The sequence below is a fragment of the Elaeis guineensis genome, chromosome 1 (genome assembly GCF_000442705.2).
Source record: "Elaeis guineensis isolate ETL-2024a chromosome 1, EG11, whole genome shotgun sequence".
In the NCBI taxonomy this organism is placed as follows: Eukaryota; Viridiplantae; Streptophyta; class Magnoliopsida; order Arecales; family Arecaceae; genus Elaeis; species Elaeis guineensis.
The window spans coordinates 183,014,853-183,035,141 of NC_025993.2; the positions used below are offsets into that span (position 1 = coordinate 183,014,853).

A 20,289-nucleotide genomic window follows, 5' to 3' on the forward strand; every position below is an offset into this window, starting at 1 on the left:
AAAGATATTTTATCAAACTTAGATTTTAGTGATTTTGATATGTACATGCATAGATTATATTAAAAAAAATAAATTAAAAGTCATAAAAAATATGCCACTAGAAATCAAGGACTCTTAGAATTGATACATATCGATACTTGTGGCTATTTTTTACTTTATTTTGGAGGACAAAGGTATTTCATCATCTTTATTGATGATTTCTTACGTCATAGTTATATTTTTCTATTACATAAAAAGCCTGAAACATTGAAAGCCTTTAAGGTGTACAAAGCAGAAATAAAAAATTAATTAGATAAAAAAATTTAGATTATAAGATCTGTTAGGGATGGTGAATATTAGATAGATATGATGAATCTAATCATAGTCCAGGATCTTTTGCCAAATTTTTTGAACAACATGGTATTATAGTACAGTATACTATGTCAGAAAATTCTCAATAAAATATTGTGGCTTAAAGGCATAATCGGATCTTGATTGACATGATGAGGATTATGATTAGTAATTCCTCATTATCATTAAATTTATGGGGAGAAGCCTTGAAAATCACTATATGTATCTTAAATTGAGTACCTAGTAAGGTTGTTCCTAAAACTTTTTTCAAGTTATAAATGGATAGGAAATCGAGTTTATATGAATTTACATATTTGGGGTTGTTTTGTGTGGAGGCTCGATCGTATAACCTACAAAAAAAGAAATTAAATCTCAAAATTATTAGATATTATTTTATAAGGTACCCAGAAAGGTTAAAAAAATTTAAATTTTATTGTCTATTGCATACCACTAGAATTGTTGAAACTGAAACTGCTAAGCTCATTAAGGATGATGAAAATAGTAAAAGTGGTAAACCGCATAATGTGATGTTAGAAAAAATAAGAGAATCTTTTTCTATTATAGTAGCATCTAGAGATATTCCATATGAACCTGTTCAACCTGAAATTAAGGAACATCAACAGATAGTTGATACACCACTTTAGAACAGTCTGTCAATGAATCTGACCTAATTAAAAATAATCACAATAATAATACTGAATATGAAGTATTATGGAGATCTACTAGAATTAGAACAGCTATTTTAGATGATTATATTGTTTATCCATAAGAATGTAATTATAATATTGGGATGAAAGATGATCCAGTCTTATTTAAGGATTTCATGATGATTCTGAACTTTAGTTAGATACCATGAAAGATAAGATGAAATCTATGATTAAAAATTAAGTCTAAAAACTTGTTGAATTGTTTGAAGAACTTAAGCCTATAGCTTGTAAATAAATTTTTAAAATCAAACAGGACTCCAAAGATAATATCGAAAGATATAAAGCTAGACTTGTGACAAAGAGATTTACTCAAAAAGAAGGCATCAATTATCATGAGATATTTTTTTTAATTTCTGAAAAAGATTCATTCAGAATCATTATGGCATTAGTAGCTTATTTTGATTTAGAGCTACATCAAATGGATGTCAAGACTGCATTCTTAAATGAAGATTTAAAGAAATAAGTGTATATGGAACAGTCTAAAGAATTTTTAGTGCAGAAAAATAAAAAGCTGGTATGTAAATTAAAAAAATCCAAATATGATCTAAACAAATTTTCAAACAATGGTACTTAAAGTTTAATCATATCATTACTTTCTTTGGATTTAAAAAAAAATATTACTGATCAATATATATATCTGAAGGTGAGTAGAAGTAAGTTTATATTTTTGATTCTATATTTAGATGATATCTTACTAGCCAGTAATGATTGGGGTCTCTTATATGAAACTAAATTTTTTTTTGATTATTTTGACATAAAAAATATGAGAGACGCTTCTTATATTCTTAGTATAAAAATCCATCGTGATAGAAGTAGGAGGTTGCTTGGTTTATCTCAAAGGACTTATATTACTAGAATTCTAAAAAAATTTAGAATATCAAGCTATTCATCAAGTGAAGTGTCAATTGTTAAGGGTGATAAATTTAGTAAATTTTAATATCTCAGGAACAAGATTGAGAAAAATTAGATGGGGGATATACCCTATACATCTGCAGTGGGTAGTTTGATGTATGCTTAAGTATGTACTCATCTTGATATTAGTTTTACTTTGAAAATGCTTGGTAGATATCAAAGTGATACAGGTACGAACCATTGAAAAGCTATCAAGAAGATGATGCACTATCTTCAGGGGACTAAGAAATACATGCTGACTTACATGACGACCAATCAATTAGAGATGAACGGTTACATAGATGCAAATTATGCTGGTTGCCTCAATAGTAGGAAGTCCATAATAAGTTACATTTTTCTGTTAGCTGGTGGAACAATTTTTATTAGAGTGCAAAACAGTACATTATTACCTGCTCTACTATAGAAGTAAAATATATAAGCTACTGTGAGGCTTCCTCACATGATCTATGGTTGAGAAAATTTATCTCAAGGCTCGGAGTTATGGATTCTATTCCTAAGATGCTGAGAATTTATTGTGACAATTCTGCTGTTATTTCTTTCTCTAATAGTAGCAAGATGACCAATACAAATAAGTACATTGGTGTTAAGTATCTTGCTATAAATGAGACAATTAATAGTCATCAAAAGTTTATTGATTTTATTGATACTGCTTGTATGATAGCTGATCTTTTAACTAAATATTTAATGCCCAAAATTTTCAAAGAGCATGTAAAAGTTATGGATACTTATCATTAGGATATTTAATTTATAATAGACACTCATTTTGAGATCTCTTAATAGTTTAATGACTGCTATTATTTCTATTTTATTATTCTTTGTATACATTATGGTTGACTTTTATCAAAATTAAAGTAAACAAAAATATCATTCATATGACATAATAGTGGGACCATTATCATAAGCATTATGATTTTTAATATCCTATGTACTCCATTATATAAGATTGGGTTAAGTAAATTATTGATGTCATGATACACGAAAAGGAGTATGTCAATTAAGATGTATAACTACCATGATCTATATTAATGGTTTTTGTTTAATCAAAGTATAAAGCATAATTCAAGGAACAGATAATTGGATAATTTTTTTTCAAAATGAGTGCACACTCATCGATTCGATTTCAAAATTTTGATTCAAGATTGTTGTTTTAAAAAATTAAAATATTTTTATTTTTAAAAATAAAATATTCTTTTGAAAAATCAAAGAGTTATTTTTAAATAATAATATTGATCAAGTGGGAGAATATTGGATTTGAATCCTAATGTGACCTAATTATCACTTAATCAGATTTAACTCTTTGAGTTAGCCACATGTATTGAATCAATTATAGTGAATCTAATTAATTAAAGAGATCTATTCCTAATAAAACTAAAACTGAAGTTCAACTCTAATTAAGTATAGTCTTTTGATGGGACAAGATAAGCAGGTATAAATATAGAGATAGTTTGATCCTTTTTTCCAACTCTCAGAAGGATGTGAACAATTTTCATTGATCATCGACGTTAAGGAGGAGGGTGAGGAGTGAGAAGATCAGATGCCTCACATGAGAAGATCAGATACACTGCGGACTACGTGATCGTTGCATTGGATAAATGATGGCACAAGGTATGATTTTATTTATGGGTTTCTGATTTTTATATGAATATTGAAGCACGATCCAGACATAAAAGATTAAAATTATCTAACACAATATGTCCAAGACGCAACAGCTGCCAACATTAGTGCCACGAGTTGTGCTTACTTGTTGAAATTTTTAACTCTCCAATCAAAGCAAAGACTTTTAAAGGAGTGGTGATTCGGAAGAACACCCAACAGCTGACACAAAAGTTTCTTGCACGATTTTGGCTGTTCTTTCTTGCACGATGAGCTCCTAATTTTGGCAGTTAGAACCTTCAGGCAATTTTTCTTCATGTTCCTTGTATGACTTCCTTATCTCTAGAGGTGTGAAGTGGTCTATGGCCAAGTTGATTTGGAAAGTAAACTACCTTTCAAAGTCAAATGTTTGTTGTGGCTAGCACTTTCAAATAAACTGGATACTAGGGAGCTTCTTTAAAAAAAATTGGGCAAAAATGTTAGTGGCTATATTTTGTGTGCTGGTTATATTGAATCTTTGGATCATCTATTCATTAATTACACCTTTTCTTCCCAAATTTGGTATTGGGTCTATGATAGGCTGAATGTTCCTCCTGTGCCCTCCTCTTTATCTCAAGTCTGCTCTATTTGGTGTAAACACCATTTCAATTCTTTCAATCCTATCTTCATGCTAGTGGCATCTATTGCTTCTAGCTATTGGGAAGAAAGAAATTCAAGAATATTTCTAAAAAAAAGCTCGAGTGAAAAGGATGTATTCAGAAAAGTGATGTATCGATTTCAAGAATGGATCATTCTCTATAAAACATCTGAGCTACCTGCTGCAACTTCTCTAATCAGGAATTTATTAAAAAAGAGAGTTCCTGATGCTAACCTCTGTTGTTAATAATTTGCAAGCTCCTTTTTATTTATTTTACATTGCCCTTCTTGCTTCTTCAGTTAATGCTAGTAAAAGAAGCTTACTCTTAGTCTGAATTTTCTATAATTTGGATGGATCTTTTTCTTCTAGGTTATATCATTCAATTTTTGCTTACACAGCTGAACATATTACCTACTCTAAATACATCTATTGGGGTGGGAGACAAAGATGAAACTCTGCTCTGCAGTGGTATTTTTCAGAGCACCCATTGCCGCAATTGTTTGAACAGTTACTACTTTTTGAGTCTCATCTCTTGGATTTTTTGGTTTTCTCACTTCCAGATGGATTCAACTAAGTCTCTTCCTTGTCTCATTTTGGGTCTTTTATTTCTGAACAGCTTTATTATTTCTACATTTTGTAATTCGCTAGGATATATTACCTTGTAATCTCTCTTTGAAAATTCCTAAACTTTTTTACTCTAAATAAAATTGGTGAGTAGTTTGGTTCTCCTACTACTCTCCACACCTCTCAAAAAAAAAAAAAAAAATTGTTTATTGCTCTAGTACTGTACTGTGTAGATTGTATTTCTTTGGTTATATAAATCATTTTTCCTTTGCACCCAAAAAAGAAAAACAACAGGATCACTATAGATGTTAGACACAGATGCTTCTTTTTTTTCAGCTGTCATCTAGAAATGAAGTTTTTATTGTAAGTTTTAAAGAAAGCTGCTCAAAATGATTTCGTAACTACTCTCTCTTTCCAACTAACAGCAAATTCTTACTCTATATATTGATAAAGCAGAGTTTTATTTTCATTCGATGTGCCTTTAAAAACATAGTTTTGTCGTGGTAATTTCAGTTCGAGCTTTTTCCATTAATCCTAAGCAGTCATTCAAAAGCGAGTGAAAGGTAGTACAAGAAAGCTCATTTCATAAAAGAACAGAGCGTGAAGCATGAATCCCATGCATTTGCATTTATACATTTTGCTTATAGTATCAACAAGCAAATGATAATCATGATCATCATTTGCTCGTGATATCCAAATGTAATTCTTTTGTTGGAAAATGAATAAAAAGTTAAAAGAAAGGTTCTTTCTATGCATTTTCTCTCTTGAATCTGCCATTAGACATCCTATCTAATGTACGTTCAGTCTGCAGCCAAAGTATAATATATATGAGGAGGATGACAAGTGGTAGTATATGTAATATAAGCTGGGCCTCATGCTGCTTCTGCTATACGAGTTAGCACCGACTTCGGAGCGGCGTGTCACCTTTGGGATGAAGTTCATCTAAGTTCCTTGGCAAGGAGGGCCTCCAAACTTAATTCTTTCAAGAAAGAAGATTCTATGGCTAGTTATTACAAGTCATGAATCTTCGTTCTTCAAAGATTAATCTTCGGAAGCCCTACTTGCCAAGTAAATTCTGGTGAACTTTATATAGCCATGGAATGGAAAGATTTATTTTTGGAAGCCCTCCTTGCCAAGGAACTTCTGATGAACTTTATCCCAAGGTGAGATGCTGTCCTGAAGTTCCCCGAGGAACTTAATATGTACTTATCCCAAGGATGAGATGCTGTCCCGACGTTGAATCTTTATAAATTTTAGGGGAAGTTTCGCACTTCCTCCATTCTTGCCTCGAAGAAAATGGAAAATTCCATGTCTGTAGCTGAAGGAAGGAAAGCATCAGCTTTGTTTTTTTCCTCTAATGACGGAAAGCATCAGAACTGAGCTCTGTTCCGGAGAGAGAAAGCCTTCTTACTCTTCCTCTTCCTCTTGGCTCCTCCATTTGACCATATTGTCTAAAACCTTATTCCTGTTCGGAAGAGTGAGGGAAGGAGAGATGGCTGATTCTCTGCTTTCGAGTATTGCTTCGGATGTGGTTTCGGATGTCGTGTCTCGGCTCGCCAACCTTCTCATAGATGAAGTTGTTTCCTTGGTTGGTGTGCGTGGTCAGATCCAAAGGGTGAAAACGCAACTCCACTTTTTGCAAGGCTTCCTCAAAGATGCGGATTCCAGAAGGAAGAGAGATGCAAGAATGCAGAGCTGGATTATTGCGGTAAGAGATGTAGCCTATGAAATGGAAGACGTCATAGACACCATCAACTACATGGGCGAAAGGCGACACCAAAGGAGAGGCGGCATGGGCTCCATTTCAAGGTACTCTCACAAACCTTGCGAATTGATCACCCTACATAAAATTGGTTCTGAAATTAAAAAAATAGAGGAGAAGATCGGTGATATCGATAAGATCAGAGCCACGTGTGGTATTGTTGACCTGGGTGAAAGTGGGGTTGAGAAGAGAAGTGATTGGGATGATAATCTGCAAAAATTGCGACAATTTCCTGGTCATTTCTTTGACGACACTGATGTCATAGGCTTCGATGAGGATAAGAACAAATTAGTGAAACTTTTGATTGATCCGGAGAACAAAAACCGCAGCGTAATTTCCATTGTGGGTATGGGTGGTCTTGGCAAGACCACCCTTGCAAGGAAAGTCTATAATGCGAATGAAATGAAACAACATTTTGATACATATGTTTGGTTGACTATCTCACAGAAATTCGATGTTGACGCAATATTAAAGGATATCGTGAAAAAGAGTATTTCAAGCGTTACAAAAGAAGAATTAGAGAAGATGAATGAAGAGGAGCTGAAAGAGACGCTATATAACTTTTTTAAAGACACGAGGTATTTTGTTGTAATGGATGACGTATGGGAAGATCTAGTTTGGGAAAGAATATGCCAAGTCTTTCCTAATCGAAACAATGGAAGTAGAGTAGTCCTCACCACCCGTAATATTGAAGTTGCAAAGTCTATCGACCCATCTATTGATCCATATGAATTGCATTTTCTGGAAGATGCAGAGAGTTGGGAACTTTTTCGCAGGAAGGCTTTTCCAAACCAAGATATCCCCGATGAGTTGCAAGGTGTGGGTCGGAACCTTGCAAAGAAGTGCGGTGGTCTACCTCTTGCACTGGTTGTGTTGGGAGGATTTATGGCAAGCAAACAACGTAGTTATCATGCATGGTCTGAAGTAGATAAGAACATCGAATGGGAATTCATGGACAAAGGCAAAAGATGCCTAGATATATTGGCTCTAAGTTACGATAGTTTGCCCCATCAGTTGAAATCATGCTTTCTGTATATTGCTGCTTTTCCGGAAGACTCCATTATTTCAGCATCGAAACTAGTAAGATTATGGACTGCTGAGGGCTTCATACCACAAAGAGCAAACCACACGTTAGAGAAAACTGCAAGGAATTGTTTGGATGAGCTGGTGCAGAGGTGCATGCTCCAGGTTGTCCAGAGAAGCATGGCTCGTGGATGGGTTAAGAGCATACGCATCCATGATATGTTGCGTGACGTTGGCCTATCGGAAGTCAGAAAGGACGGATTTCTCCATGTTTGCAGTGGTGATGACGTGGCAGTATCTAATGATGATAAGAGTCATCGTGCGGCTTTCCACAACCGTATAAATGATGAGGTTGCTGTTTCCTCGCCACATCTCCGCACTTTGATGGGCTTCAATTTAGTTTTGAAAGGTGGTACTGCTGCGGGAAGATTTTTGAAAGGGTTAAACTTACTGAGGGTGCTGGATTTGGAGGGCGCAAAAGATCTGGAGGAGTTACCGAAACAGATCGGCAACATGATTCATCTACGATATCTGGGACTGAGAAACACTGATTTGAAGAGGTTGCCATCCTCCATAGGACGTCTCCTGAATCTGCTGACTTTGGATGTGAGAGATACACAAATTTTATGGCTTCCGAAATCATTGTGGAAAATCCGGACGCTAAGGCATGTGTATATTAATTTTCTCATGTTTCCAAGCGCACCAATTAGTGGTGATCACAAGAACTTGCAGACTCTGAAAATCACATACATTCAAGGTTATGCGCATGTTATGCATATCATCTGTTTATTAGGCTCAAAATTCATCAAAAATTGGGTTACTTCACCAGGCTTTACTAAAGAAGCGATATCCGACACATATGAAAGAATGCTTAGAAAATCATTCGAAAAATCATTCGGGAAATCACTCGAGAAAATGGGCAGCTTCATCTTCCTGACTCTGAGTGTGCATGGGCCGATCCCTGGGAACGTCCTTTTCGCTCAAGCACCAAACCTGCACCACCTCCGTTCATTGAATCTGAATGGACAGTTGTTACTCGAACAGCAGCAGCTCCCAGACAGCACTCGGTTCCCACCAAACCTCACCAAGCTCATATTAACAAAATGTCGTTTGGAGCGAGACCCAATGCCGGTGCTGGAGAAGCTGCCAAACCTCATGCTTCTTAGATTGGGATGGGATGCATATCTTGGGACGAGCATGTCGTGTTCTTCTCGTGGCTTTCCTCGACTGCAACACTTGATGTTAGACTTTCTTGCATATTTAGAGGAATGGACGGTGCAGAATGGGGCGATGCCCGGCCTCACCCATTTAACTATCGATGCGTGCGGTAACTTGAAGATGCTTCCTGAGGGATTGCAACACGTGACCACCCTTCGGGAACTGAAGCTTATGTTCATGCCCGCTGACTTCGTCGACAAGATCAGAAATGAGGATAGGTACAAGGTCCAACACATCTCCTCCGTTATTTTTCAATATAAGCGGTGACATAATAGCAGCAATAACCCTGTAAGTCACTCCCTCTCTCCTTCATTTCCTCTGTTATTTCAATCCTTTGAGATTCTACAAATGGAATGAACTTCTTACATGATTGAATACACTCACATGCCACATGTTTGACATAATGTCATGCAGAGTATTAGGTTTTATTTCTCTCTAATTTTGAGCATTCTAATCGCTGAAATTCTGATTGAGTTGTAGCACTTCTAACGGGGAAGTTAAGAAATCTTATTGTAAAATTTCTTTTCCTTCTCTAGCTTGTGAAGAACAGAGCATTGAACTCAACCAAGTACTGCTGATCTTACTGGATATTGATCTTTACTATTTCTGGTTGTTTTTTGTTAAATGCAAATAGTTAGATGACGGGATGGGATAACAAAATCCACCTCTTATAACACCTCATGCACTAAAACACTGATAACACCATTAATTAACCTGTACATATATAATATGATGCTTTAATCCTCAAGTGCTTGTATGTATGCACTCTGTTGGTCCCCGTGCTACAAACTCTAGCTTTATCAGCTCTCTTGGCAAGTGTCACAGAAAATTAAAAAACTAAAAGAGCTCTACTTTGTACTTTTTTTGTTGTTTTCCTTGTTTAAATTTGCCATTTTGCATCACGTTAATTGCACATGTGATAGTTCATTTCATGGGCTTGCATGTGATTAGACGAAACAAATGCTATAATATGAGGTCTTGTCATCGACATCTCGAAGAATAGCGTTCATGTGGAAGCCATTAAAATAGGTTTTATAACAAGCATGCATTTCTTAATCTCAGTATCAGACATAAGCAGTTCTTCTTGTCACTACATTTTAACCATTACTGCCTGGCAAAAGGCTTCTGATAGAACGTGGGACCATATCATTAACCTTCCTAAGCCAGAATTTTTGTTTCTTTTCTCCACCCAAGATGAGAAAAACTCCCATGCAGTTCACAAAATAAATTTAATGAATACAAAGGAAAGGAGTCGGCGAAGAACACTGAGAAAGGAAGGAAAAAAAAAAAGGAAAGAAAACAGACATGGAGAGACTCAAGAAATGTACTTTGAACAACTGGTGACAATGATCGCCATTACTGCTGGTTGTGATCCTATGACTTCTTTATCAAAACTTTTGTTTCCGTCAAAAGGTGGCAACCCATCAATTCAACAATTGAAAGTTGGTACGTTTCTTGTGATTACATAAATGAGACAGCGACATGCACTATTTATCAGGTTGCTTTGAATTTTTAACATTCAAACAGTGATTTATCCATCTAGATTCTTTTTCTTTTTTTAATTTTCAGTTCATTGGTACAAATCTTCTTTTATGAATCATAACTTTGTAATTCCAAATATAATTCTAGCTAATAATTTGTTATTAGTACTATAGCAATTTAAACGCACCCTTCTTTTAGAATCCACAACATGGAAAATATGAATGTCCATGAATGCGTCTTGGTTCTCACCTGTTCTGGAGTTTTTCGTCCATTCGACGTATCAAGAGATTTAATTCTGTTTCCTTCTAGATGGCTGGGTTTTTATATTATATGCCAAAATTTCCTCCATGTCTATTGCCAAAGGTTGCATATGTTTTGCAAACTACATTAAAAAATCCAGCAATTAACTTTATCATTTCCATCTAAATAAATAACCAATATGCTGTTTCCCTTGCAGGATGCAAGTGATGAGGTTTCCTGGATTTCTTGAATATGTACATGGAGACATTTCTGGCTATTTCTTATGGAACCATCAAACCGTTGATTGTATTAGTTCTTCATTTCATTTTCACATCATATGTTTCTTTAGATTTGATGGAGTTATTAATTGTCTGTAATATTGTCACGTCCCGAACCCAATATCCGGACCGGATACGTGATGGCCGCACACTCCTTAGAGCAAGCCCTAAAGAATATGCAAGGCCAATTTAAATCGTTACAACCTTAACATCTATAACAATTAATTTCAATAATAATTCATAAAATCTTGAATAATTACAAATTAAATTTCTTCAATTCTTTGATCAGATACTATGACACTCTATTTATCCTTCTGCTCACCCGTAAATCTAAGTCATAGCCAATCATAAGCATCCTGTAACTCTGAGAAGAAAAAAAAGATGAAGGAGTGTGAGCTTTACAGTCCAGTAAGAATTTTCATATCACACTGATATAGTAATATAGTCTGAAAATAAGGATAAGCAGTAAAATATAAAATCTCATGTTCAATGTTCAGAATAATGCAAACATTCATAAATTTTCTGTCTTGTCAAACTAGATGCATCATCATATGTTAACAGGTGAAACACTTTTATTCAACGATTATTTCATGTCTTATCTTTCATTTCTCTTTTTATAATCACATGATTTTTAACAGTTTTTTTCCGGCTCTGGACTATCCAAATCTATACCTCAGTCATCATCCGAATCGAATCCACTTAAAAAGTCTTTCAAGACTGTTCCAGGATGAGCTCCTAGCCGGCTGTCCCACATACGAAAATCCGTGAGAGGCTGACCCAGGCATAAGCTCCTGGCGGGCTGTCCCAGACATGAGCTCCTGGCCGGCTGATCCACCTATAAGCCAGTGGGGGCTGTCCCAGGCATAAGCTCCTGGCGGACTGTTCCACATGACAAGATTAGTCCATATCATATATCTCTTTCTTTTCATTAAATCATTATGTGTTGATTTCATCAAATCAATTCTGACTTGCATTATGATCAATTCAGATATGTCATATTCATATAATCATGCCATCAATCTCTGATACATATATATATATTGACATACATACTCATGCTCAAAATCAAATAACAGTATCTCAGGTATAATAAATTCATCGATCTCAAATCTGATGATACAAAACCAACGATGCAAGACCAACAGTAAAATAGCATATATATAATAGTGATCATGTATAGGGATTCTTATCTTTATCGGTGACTGATCCAAGCACAGAAATCAATGTTCTTCTTTGATTTATGAATTTTTTTAACAAAATATTTCACTCGATATCATTTGCAGACAATCATCTCTTCGTAACTCTGATCAAATATAAAGATCATATATGGAGAAAATTATCGATAATCGATCCTAATAACACAGATCGAGGACCTTTCTTAGGATTAACCAAAATTAGGACTTGTCTATGTTTTTGGATCCTCCACTGATCCATAAGACTTCCAGAAAGAGAAAATTCATGAAGAGAGAAAATTTTAGAGAGAGAAAGTAGAGAGAGAAAGTGGAGAGAGAAATCTTCGTATCCTTCAGATGAGGCAATCATGGTCAAGACCATTAGAGATCCTATCAGGGTGACTTAAAATGAATCAAGTGTTACAATTTTGAATAGGATCGAACTGGGATCAGATCTACCGCACGAATTTTGGAGCAACCTCAGATCATCTTATTTTCATCTCAATTTTATCCTAGGGTCCGTGATGAAATCAGAGAGAGAGGAAGACTCTAGAGAGACAAAATCCATAAAAAGAGAAAAAAATTAGAGAGAGAAAATAAGGAGAGATCTAAAGAGAGAAACTGGAGAGAGAAGGTAGAGAGAGGAGAGAGAGAAAATTTTTCTCTCTTCTTCTTCTTATTATTTTATTTTATTTTATTTTTATTTTTATTTTTCTTCTTTTTTTTTCTTTTTTTTTCTTTTTCCTTTTTCTTTTCTTTTCTCTTCTTCTTCTTCTTTCTTCTTCTTTTCTTTTCCCGTGGGTTCATTTGGGCCAAAACAGGGGACCGTGAGGTCCCCTCGTTGGTTGGCCGGCCGGCGGCGCAGCCGATACGGAGATGGTCGGCAGTCGAAGGAGAGATGGTCCGACGGCAAGAGGCGGCCAAACCAGTGGTCGGCGGTGACCACCGGCGACGGAAAAGCGGCAAAAAGAAAAATTCTTTCACAACAAAATCCGACGACTCCGGTCGCCGACGAGCATGCATATCGGCACGGGAAGGAAGGGGAAGGAGAGAGGAAGATGAGGGTCCGGTCTCGGGGATGGGACGCCGCAACCGGCGGTGCCAGTGGCCGAAAAAGAGAGGAATATGGCCCGGCCGAACAGAGCAAAACAGGGGTCATCTTGTTCATGGATTTTCCGACGATCTCGAAGGCCGGCGAGAGTGCACGAAGCCATGGAAAGGATGGGAAGGAAGAGAGGAAAGAGGAGAAGGGCTTACCTCTGACTCCGGTGAGGTCTCCGGCGAGTATTTGAGATGAACACGATGATGACATCCGCGGCTTCAATGAAATATTTCGAAAAAAATAAAAGGAGAAATCCGGTGCTCGTCGTGGCCAACCTTAGAGGAAAGGAGAGGAGGTTTTTATAGGATGGAGGGGAGGTCGAATCCCGCTCGGATTCAACTTCTCTTCTGATGTATTTGGGCGGAAGAAGACTCCCAGCGGGACTCTTCTTCGCTGCCTCTCTTATTTTTTTTTTTAAATCTGGGTTATTACATTCTCCCCTCCTTAAAATAATTTCGTCCTCCAAATTAAGTTATATCGTTCGAGATACCTATTTTCAAAGTATACATTCTTCATGTCATTCACAAACTTACGATAATGTCATATATATATTATTTATTTCTCATGATCTTGTTATAACAAAAATTATTTGAAATTTCAAACTCATCCCTTCTTATTGATTTCTCAACTTTTTGAAGAACTGTAATATTTTGGACTTGTATTAATATACCACCATTATTTGTCTAATACATTTCACTCAAAAATTCATAATTATCTCAAACTACCTATGATAGAAAAATAAATAAAGGTCAAACATCAGGCACTCTTCACAATCATCGATTTTTTTCTTCTCTTGACCTTCCAATAAATTTTATATGTAGACTCTCATCTTAAAAAAAATTTCAATCTTCTATATCAGTTCGAGTAACAATATTAAATTTTAAAAAAAATATGAGATCTATGTCAGGATATTCTAAGTTTGAACTGATAACAGAACTATCAAGTTGTTAATAAACTTGAGATATCTAGGATTTCTTGGCATTATTTATAATGAAGCAACCTACTAACAAAAATTATCCGACTATGATCAGATTAAAAATTATTCTTTATTTACAACTAATGTATTCCATAATATCTTCAGAATCAAAGAATTAATATTTCTAATCAATTTAACCCACCATGCTTTTGCTGCGCACTCTGATCTTAATTTATCAAATTATATAATTATATCAAAGATAAAAATATCTTTATATGTTAGATCGATCCAGGATAGATCCAACCTTCAAATTTCATATAAGACTTAGGATAAAATTTTAAGTTTCTTCATCTTTACTACCTTTGGGCATAGCATATAAAAATTAAATCTTGATCTACTTCCTATATTTGAAATCATTGTATAAGTTTCATCACTCTTCAAGAATCCGACATGTCTAGAATTAATTGGAGTTAATCTTAGATTTATCTTACAATTATTTAGATAATTTCTAAATCAATCTTCCTTTTTAAAAGAATTAATTCTAACTTGACAACTAAAAGAACTCAAGCCAACATCCTTAAGTAGAATCAACTTGATTATTTCTTATAGAGCTCTCTTCATCACAACCCTTAATATTAATCGATAAATCCATAGAAAATCTTGTCCCTTGTATAAATCATTCAAAATTTAACACTAGCAAGATGTCTTAGTTCAATTTAAAAAAATATCTAAACTTTGACTTGAATAATTAATACACTTCACCATCTTCAACAAAAAAATTAATCCACAGATAGTAATTCAAATTATTAAAGATTTCATCATAACCTGTATATCATACTCTGACAAAATATTTTTTTTTTCTTTAAATTAACAACAATATCAAAATACTTTTGATCCACTTAGAAAAATAAACTTTTGACTTGAGATTCAATGCAACTTGAAAGATCAAAGAATCCTATTCAGAATATGATATTTTGAGTAACCAAAGATTTCACCAAAATGTGTATCTCATATTCTCATAATAAAAATTTAAATATATTTTTTATTTAAAATTGAGTTTCTTATATGACCTCTTATGGGTTTAGTGTTCAAAAATATTTCTCTCTCATATGATGTAATTTCTTTTTAGACCATACCCTAATTTAACTTTTTTTGATAAGTCCAAAATTCATAATGCTCAGACAATTATCATTGAAATTATAAAAAAAATATCATGATCTTCAATCATATAAGTTTTACATTCCTAAATCATCTAGTATACTTAACATAATTATCAATACCTCCCACTTCATTTTAAGGTCAACTCTTTTCATACTTAGGTCAACCGTACTAATTGAAATCTAAGATATAACTCGTCAATTTTATTATAGATATCATATGCCACTTATACATAAATTTCATCTTAATATCTACTGATTCGAAATCTAAATATTGAATCTTCTCTTTTATATCTATCATGTTCCTCATGATCATAACCTAAGTTTAAATATCACTAAAGTCATAATTTCAAATAATTATAATCTTAAGCTTAAATACCACTTAAATCATATTCTCTAATGATCATAACCTAAATTGTAATATCATTCTATTACATCCTTAATGATTATAATCTCAGACTCTAATATTATCTATCATACTCTATTGATTATAATCTCAAAGTTTTGATATCACTTATATGACAATCCCTAGTGACCTTAGACTTGGGCTCTAGTACTGTTCTGTCATATCCTAATCACTTGTATCATTGTCTCCAAATAAACGTAACCTAACCTCTAAGCTCAGATGCCACTCTGTCACATCCTACTGATCTTACATAAAGTTTTAATATCTCTTCATAATCTCTGGTGATCTTAAACCTGAGCTAACGGCACACCGAAGGAGCGTGCGACATGGCGATTTGATATTATTCTATCACATCCTAATCATCTATATCGTAATCTCCAATGATCATAACCTAAGCTATAATATTATTCCATCATATCCTATCACGTATATCATAATCCCTAATGATCATATCCTAAGCTCTAATACCATTCTGTCACGCCCCGAACCCAACACCCGGGCCGGATACGTGATGGCCATACACTCCTTAGAGCAAGTCCTAAAGAATATGCAAGGCCAATTTAAATCATTACAACCTTAACATCCATAATAATTAATTTCAATAATAATTCATAAAATCTTGCATAATTACAAATTAAATTTCTTCAATTCTTTGATCAGATACTATGACACTCTATTTATCCTTCTGCTCACCCGTAAATCCAAGTCATAGCCAATCATAAGCATCCTGTAACTCTGAGAAGAAAAAAAAAGATGAAGGGGTGTGAGCTTTACAGCCCAGTAAGAATTTTCATATCACACTGATATAGTAATATAGTCTGAAAATAAGGATAAGCAGTAAAATATAAAATCTCATGTTCAATGTTCAGAATAATGCAAACATTCATAAATTTTCTGTCTTGTCAAAATAGATGCATCATCGTATGTTAACAGGTGAAACACTTTTATTCAACAATTATTTCATGTCTTATCTTTCATTTCTCTTTTCATAATCACATGATTTTTAACAGTTTCTTTCTGGCTCTGGACTATCCAAATCTATACCTCAGTCATCATCCGAATCGAATCCACTTAAAAAGTCTTTCAAGACTGTCCCAGAATGAGCTCCTGACCGGCTGTCCCACGTACAAAAGCCCGTGAGAGGCTGTCCCAGGCATAAGCTCCTGACGGACTGTCCCAGGCATGAGCTCTTGGCCGGCTGATCCACCTGTAAGCCAGTGGGGGCTGTCCCAGGCATAAACTCCTGGCGGGCTGTTCCACATGACAAGACTAGTCCATACCATATATCTCTTTCTTTTCATTAAATCATTATGTGTTGATTTCATCAAATCAATTCTGACTTGCATTATGATCAATTCAGATATGTCATATTCATATAATCATGCCATCAATCTCTGATACATATATATATTGGCATACATACTCATGCTCAAAATCAAATAACAGTATCTCAGGTATAATAAATTCATCGATCTCAAATCTGACGATACAAAACCAACGATGCAAGACCAACAGTAAAATAGCATATATATAATAGTGATCATGTACATGGATTCTTATCTTTACCGGTGATTGATCCAAGTACAGAAATCAATGTTCTTCTTTGATTTATGAATTTCTTTAACAAAATATTTCACTCGATATCATTTGTAGACAATCATCTCTTCGTAACCCTGATCAAATATAAAGATCATATATGAAAAAAATTACCGATAATCGATCCTAATAACACAGATCGAGGACCTCTCTTAGGATTAACCAAAATTAGGACTTGTCTATGTTTCTGGATCCTCCACTGATCCATAAGACTTCCAGAAAGAGAAAATTCATGAAGAGAGAGAAAATTTTAGAGAGAGAAAGTGGAGAGAGAAATCTTCGTATCCTTCAGATGAGGCAATCATGGTCGAGACCATCAGAGGTCCTATCAGGGTGACTTAAAATGAATCAAGTGTTACAATTTCGAATAGGATCGAACTGGGATCAGATCTACCGCACGAATTTCGGAGCAATCTCAGATCATCTTATTTTCATCTCAATTTTATCCTAGGGTCCGTGATGAAATCAGAGAGAGAGGAAGACTCTAGAGAGACAAAATCTATAAAAAGAGAAAAAATCTAGAGAGAGAAAATAGGGAGAGAATCTAGAGAGAAACTGGAGAGAGAAGATAGAGAGAGGAGAGAGAGAAAATTTTTTTCTCTTCTTCTTCTTTTTATTTTATTTTATTTTATTTTTATTTTTATTTTTATTTTTATTTTTCTCTTTCTCTTTTTTCTTTTTTTTTTCTTTTCTTTTTTTTTCCTTTTTCTTTTCTTTTTCTTTTTCCTTTTTCTTTTCTTTTCTTTTCTTTTCTTTTCTTTTCTTTTCTTTTCTTTCTTCTTCTTTTTTTTTCCCGTGGGTTCATTTGGGCCGAAACAGGGGACCGTGAGGTCCCCTCGTTGGTTGGCCGGTCGGCAGCGCAGCCGACACGGAGATGGTCGGCGGTCGAAGGAGAGGTGGTCCGGCGGCAAGAGGCGACCAAACCGGTGGTCGGCGGTGACCACCGGCGACGGAAAAGCGACAAAAAGAAAAATTCTTTCGCAACAAAATCCGGCGACTCCGGTCGCCAGCGAGCGTGCACATCGGCACGGGAAGGAAGGGGAAGGAGAGAGGAAGATGAGGATCCGGTCTCGGGGATAGGACGCCGCAACCGGCGGTGCTGGTGGCCGAAAAAGAGAGGAATATGGCCTGGCCGAACAGAGCAAAACAGGGGTCATCTTGTTCATGGATTTTTCGACGATCCCGAAGGCCGGCGAGAGTGCACGAAGCCATGGAAAGGATGGGAAGGAAGAGAGGAAAGAGGAGAAGGGCTTACCTCTGACTCCGGTGAGGTCTCCGGCGAGTATTTGAGATGAACACGATGATGACATCCGCGGCTTTAACGAAATATTTCGAAAAAAATAAAAGGAGAAATCCGGTGCTCGTCGTGGCCAACCTTAGAAGAAAAGAGAGGGGATTTTTATAGGATGGAGGAGAGGTCGAATCCCGCTCGGATTCAGCTTTTCTTCCGATGTATTTGAGCGGAAGAAGACTCCCAGCGGGACTCTTCTTCGCTGTCTCCCCTGTTTTTTTTTTTAAAATCTGGGTTATTACAAATATATTTAATAATGCTGTTGGACATGAACTTCTATTTCAACTAGTGAATGTTTGTTCGGGAGCATCCTTAGAAACCATATCTTTCACCATTATTTGGACTCAATTTAGCATGTTCACCAAACCTTAACTAAGCCTCAAACGAAGTCCATGTTTCTCAATCACACTCATTGCCAATGGCCTCGTAAAAGGATCTACAACATTTTTTTCCTTTTTCCTGAAAGAAAGATTAGGCTAAGGCCTCATCGTTTTCATTCAGAAAATGGACGTGCAAGGATGTATAACATTTCAGAAGAAGATATATGTTAGAAATCAAGACTTTCACCCCTCTTTTGGCTCTCTCAGCCACAAGTTTGATACAATGGTACTCCAACATAAACAAGCTTAGATCCTTTACAATATGTAATATTTATATTAGATATTTCCTTACCTCTTGGTAAAGGAGTCTCCACGGAGAAAAAGAAGACGCTTTTTAAGCGGCTTTGCATCAAGCTATATATCTTACACTTTCATTCAGCACAATAATAAAGATTACCTTTTTATAGCTTTCTGACGGTAATAACCCGTGTCCAAAAACAAAAAATTCAAACCTCACGCACTGTGCACGTGAGGCAAGGAGAAGGAAGACTCCCGATGGGAGCCTTCCTCTTCTCCGAAAACAGTTGGGAAAAGGGATTTGGGGGCTCAAAACTCATATTAAAACCTAGATTCCATCTTTAAAAGATGCTCCCTCCTCCTCCAAGGTCTCCACCACCAAGATCCGGAGAAATCTTCACCGATTTTCAGAATTTCTTCGAGTATTTTTTCCTCGGATTTCACCAGAATAGGCTACCGGATTACCTTCTTTGCTTCATCGGATTTAGGTAAAGACCTAAGCCCTTACTCTCCTTCTCTTGATCCTGCAGCCATCATCCCACCTTGATTTTAGCCGGCAGCTCATTGGAATCTAAGTTTGAAACCGGATCCCCAGTTTTCATTTTTTTTTTTCTCTTTTGATTTTCCTCCTGCCGGCCCTGCTGTCGTCGCTGGCCATGTTCAACTACCGAAGCCGAGGTCACCGAAAGTCTGCCACCACGAGGGGTCATTGTTGTCGGGGGTAATCGCCATGGAAAGTGGACGACTAACCATTCTTTTGTTTCTTCTCCAGTTTCAACAAAGAAGGAAAAGAAGAAAAACAAGAGAAAGAAGAAACAAAAAAAAAAAAAAAAAAAAGTTTCTCTCTCTATCCTCTCTCTCTCTCTATTTTTTTTTCCTATTTTCTCTCTATCTTTTTGCTCTAAAATTTTTTATCTCTTCATAAATTTCTCTCTCTAAAAATTTTGTGGACCAGTGAAGGATTCAGAAAGGATAATGAAATTCTGATATTATAGTTGTTCATCATAATTTTTCACTGTCCTTAATTATCTATAATTTTTATGTTTGATCTTAATCATGTAAAGATGTAATTATTTGTACAAAAAAATATCGAGCAAAATACTTTGATTCCTAGTTCGTAGATTAAGAAGTTTATCGATTTTTGTATTTAGATAAATCATCAATAGAGGTAAAAATTTTTATACATGATCATCATTATATATGTTATTTTTATCGTTGGATTTGTATCGTTGGTTTTATATCATTGGATTCATGTTGATGGATTTATCATGTTGAGACATTATTAT

At 35.4% G+C, this 20,289-nt stretch overlaps 1 protein-coding gene across 1 annotated transcript; it reads left to right on the top strand.

Moving 5' to 3' along the window:
- Window positions 1-5,494: 5,494 nt before the first annotated feature.
- LOC105040071 (putative disease resistance RPP13-like protein 3) lies at window positions 5,495-10,966 on the top strand. Its single transcript, XM_019848204.3, has 2 exons — window positions 5,495-9,034; window positions 10,686-10,966. Exon 1 carries the CDS (start codon window positions 6,101-6,103, stop codon window positions 9,011-9,013), a length of 2,913 nt encoding a protein of 970 aa, XP_019703763.3. The 5' UTR covers window positions 5,495-6,100; the 3' UTR covers window positions 9,014-9,034; window positions 10,686-10,966.
- Window positions 10,967-20,289: the final 9,323 nt, after the last annotated feature.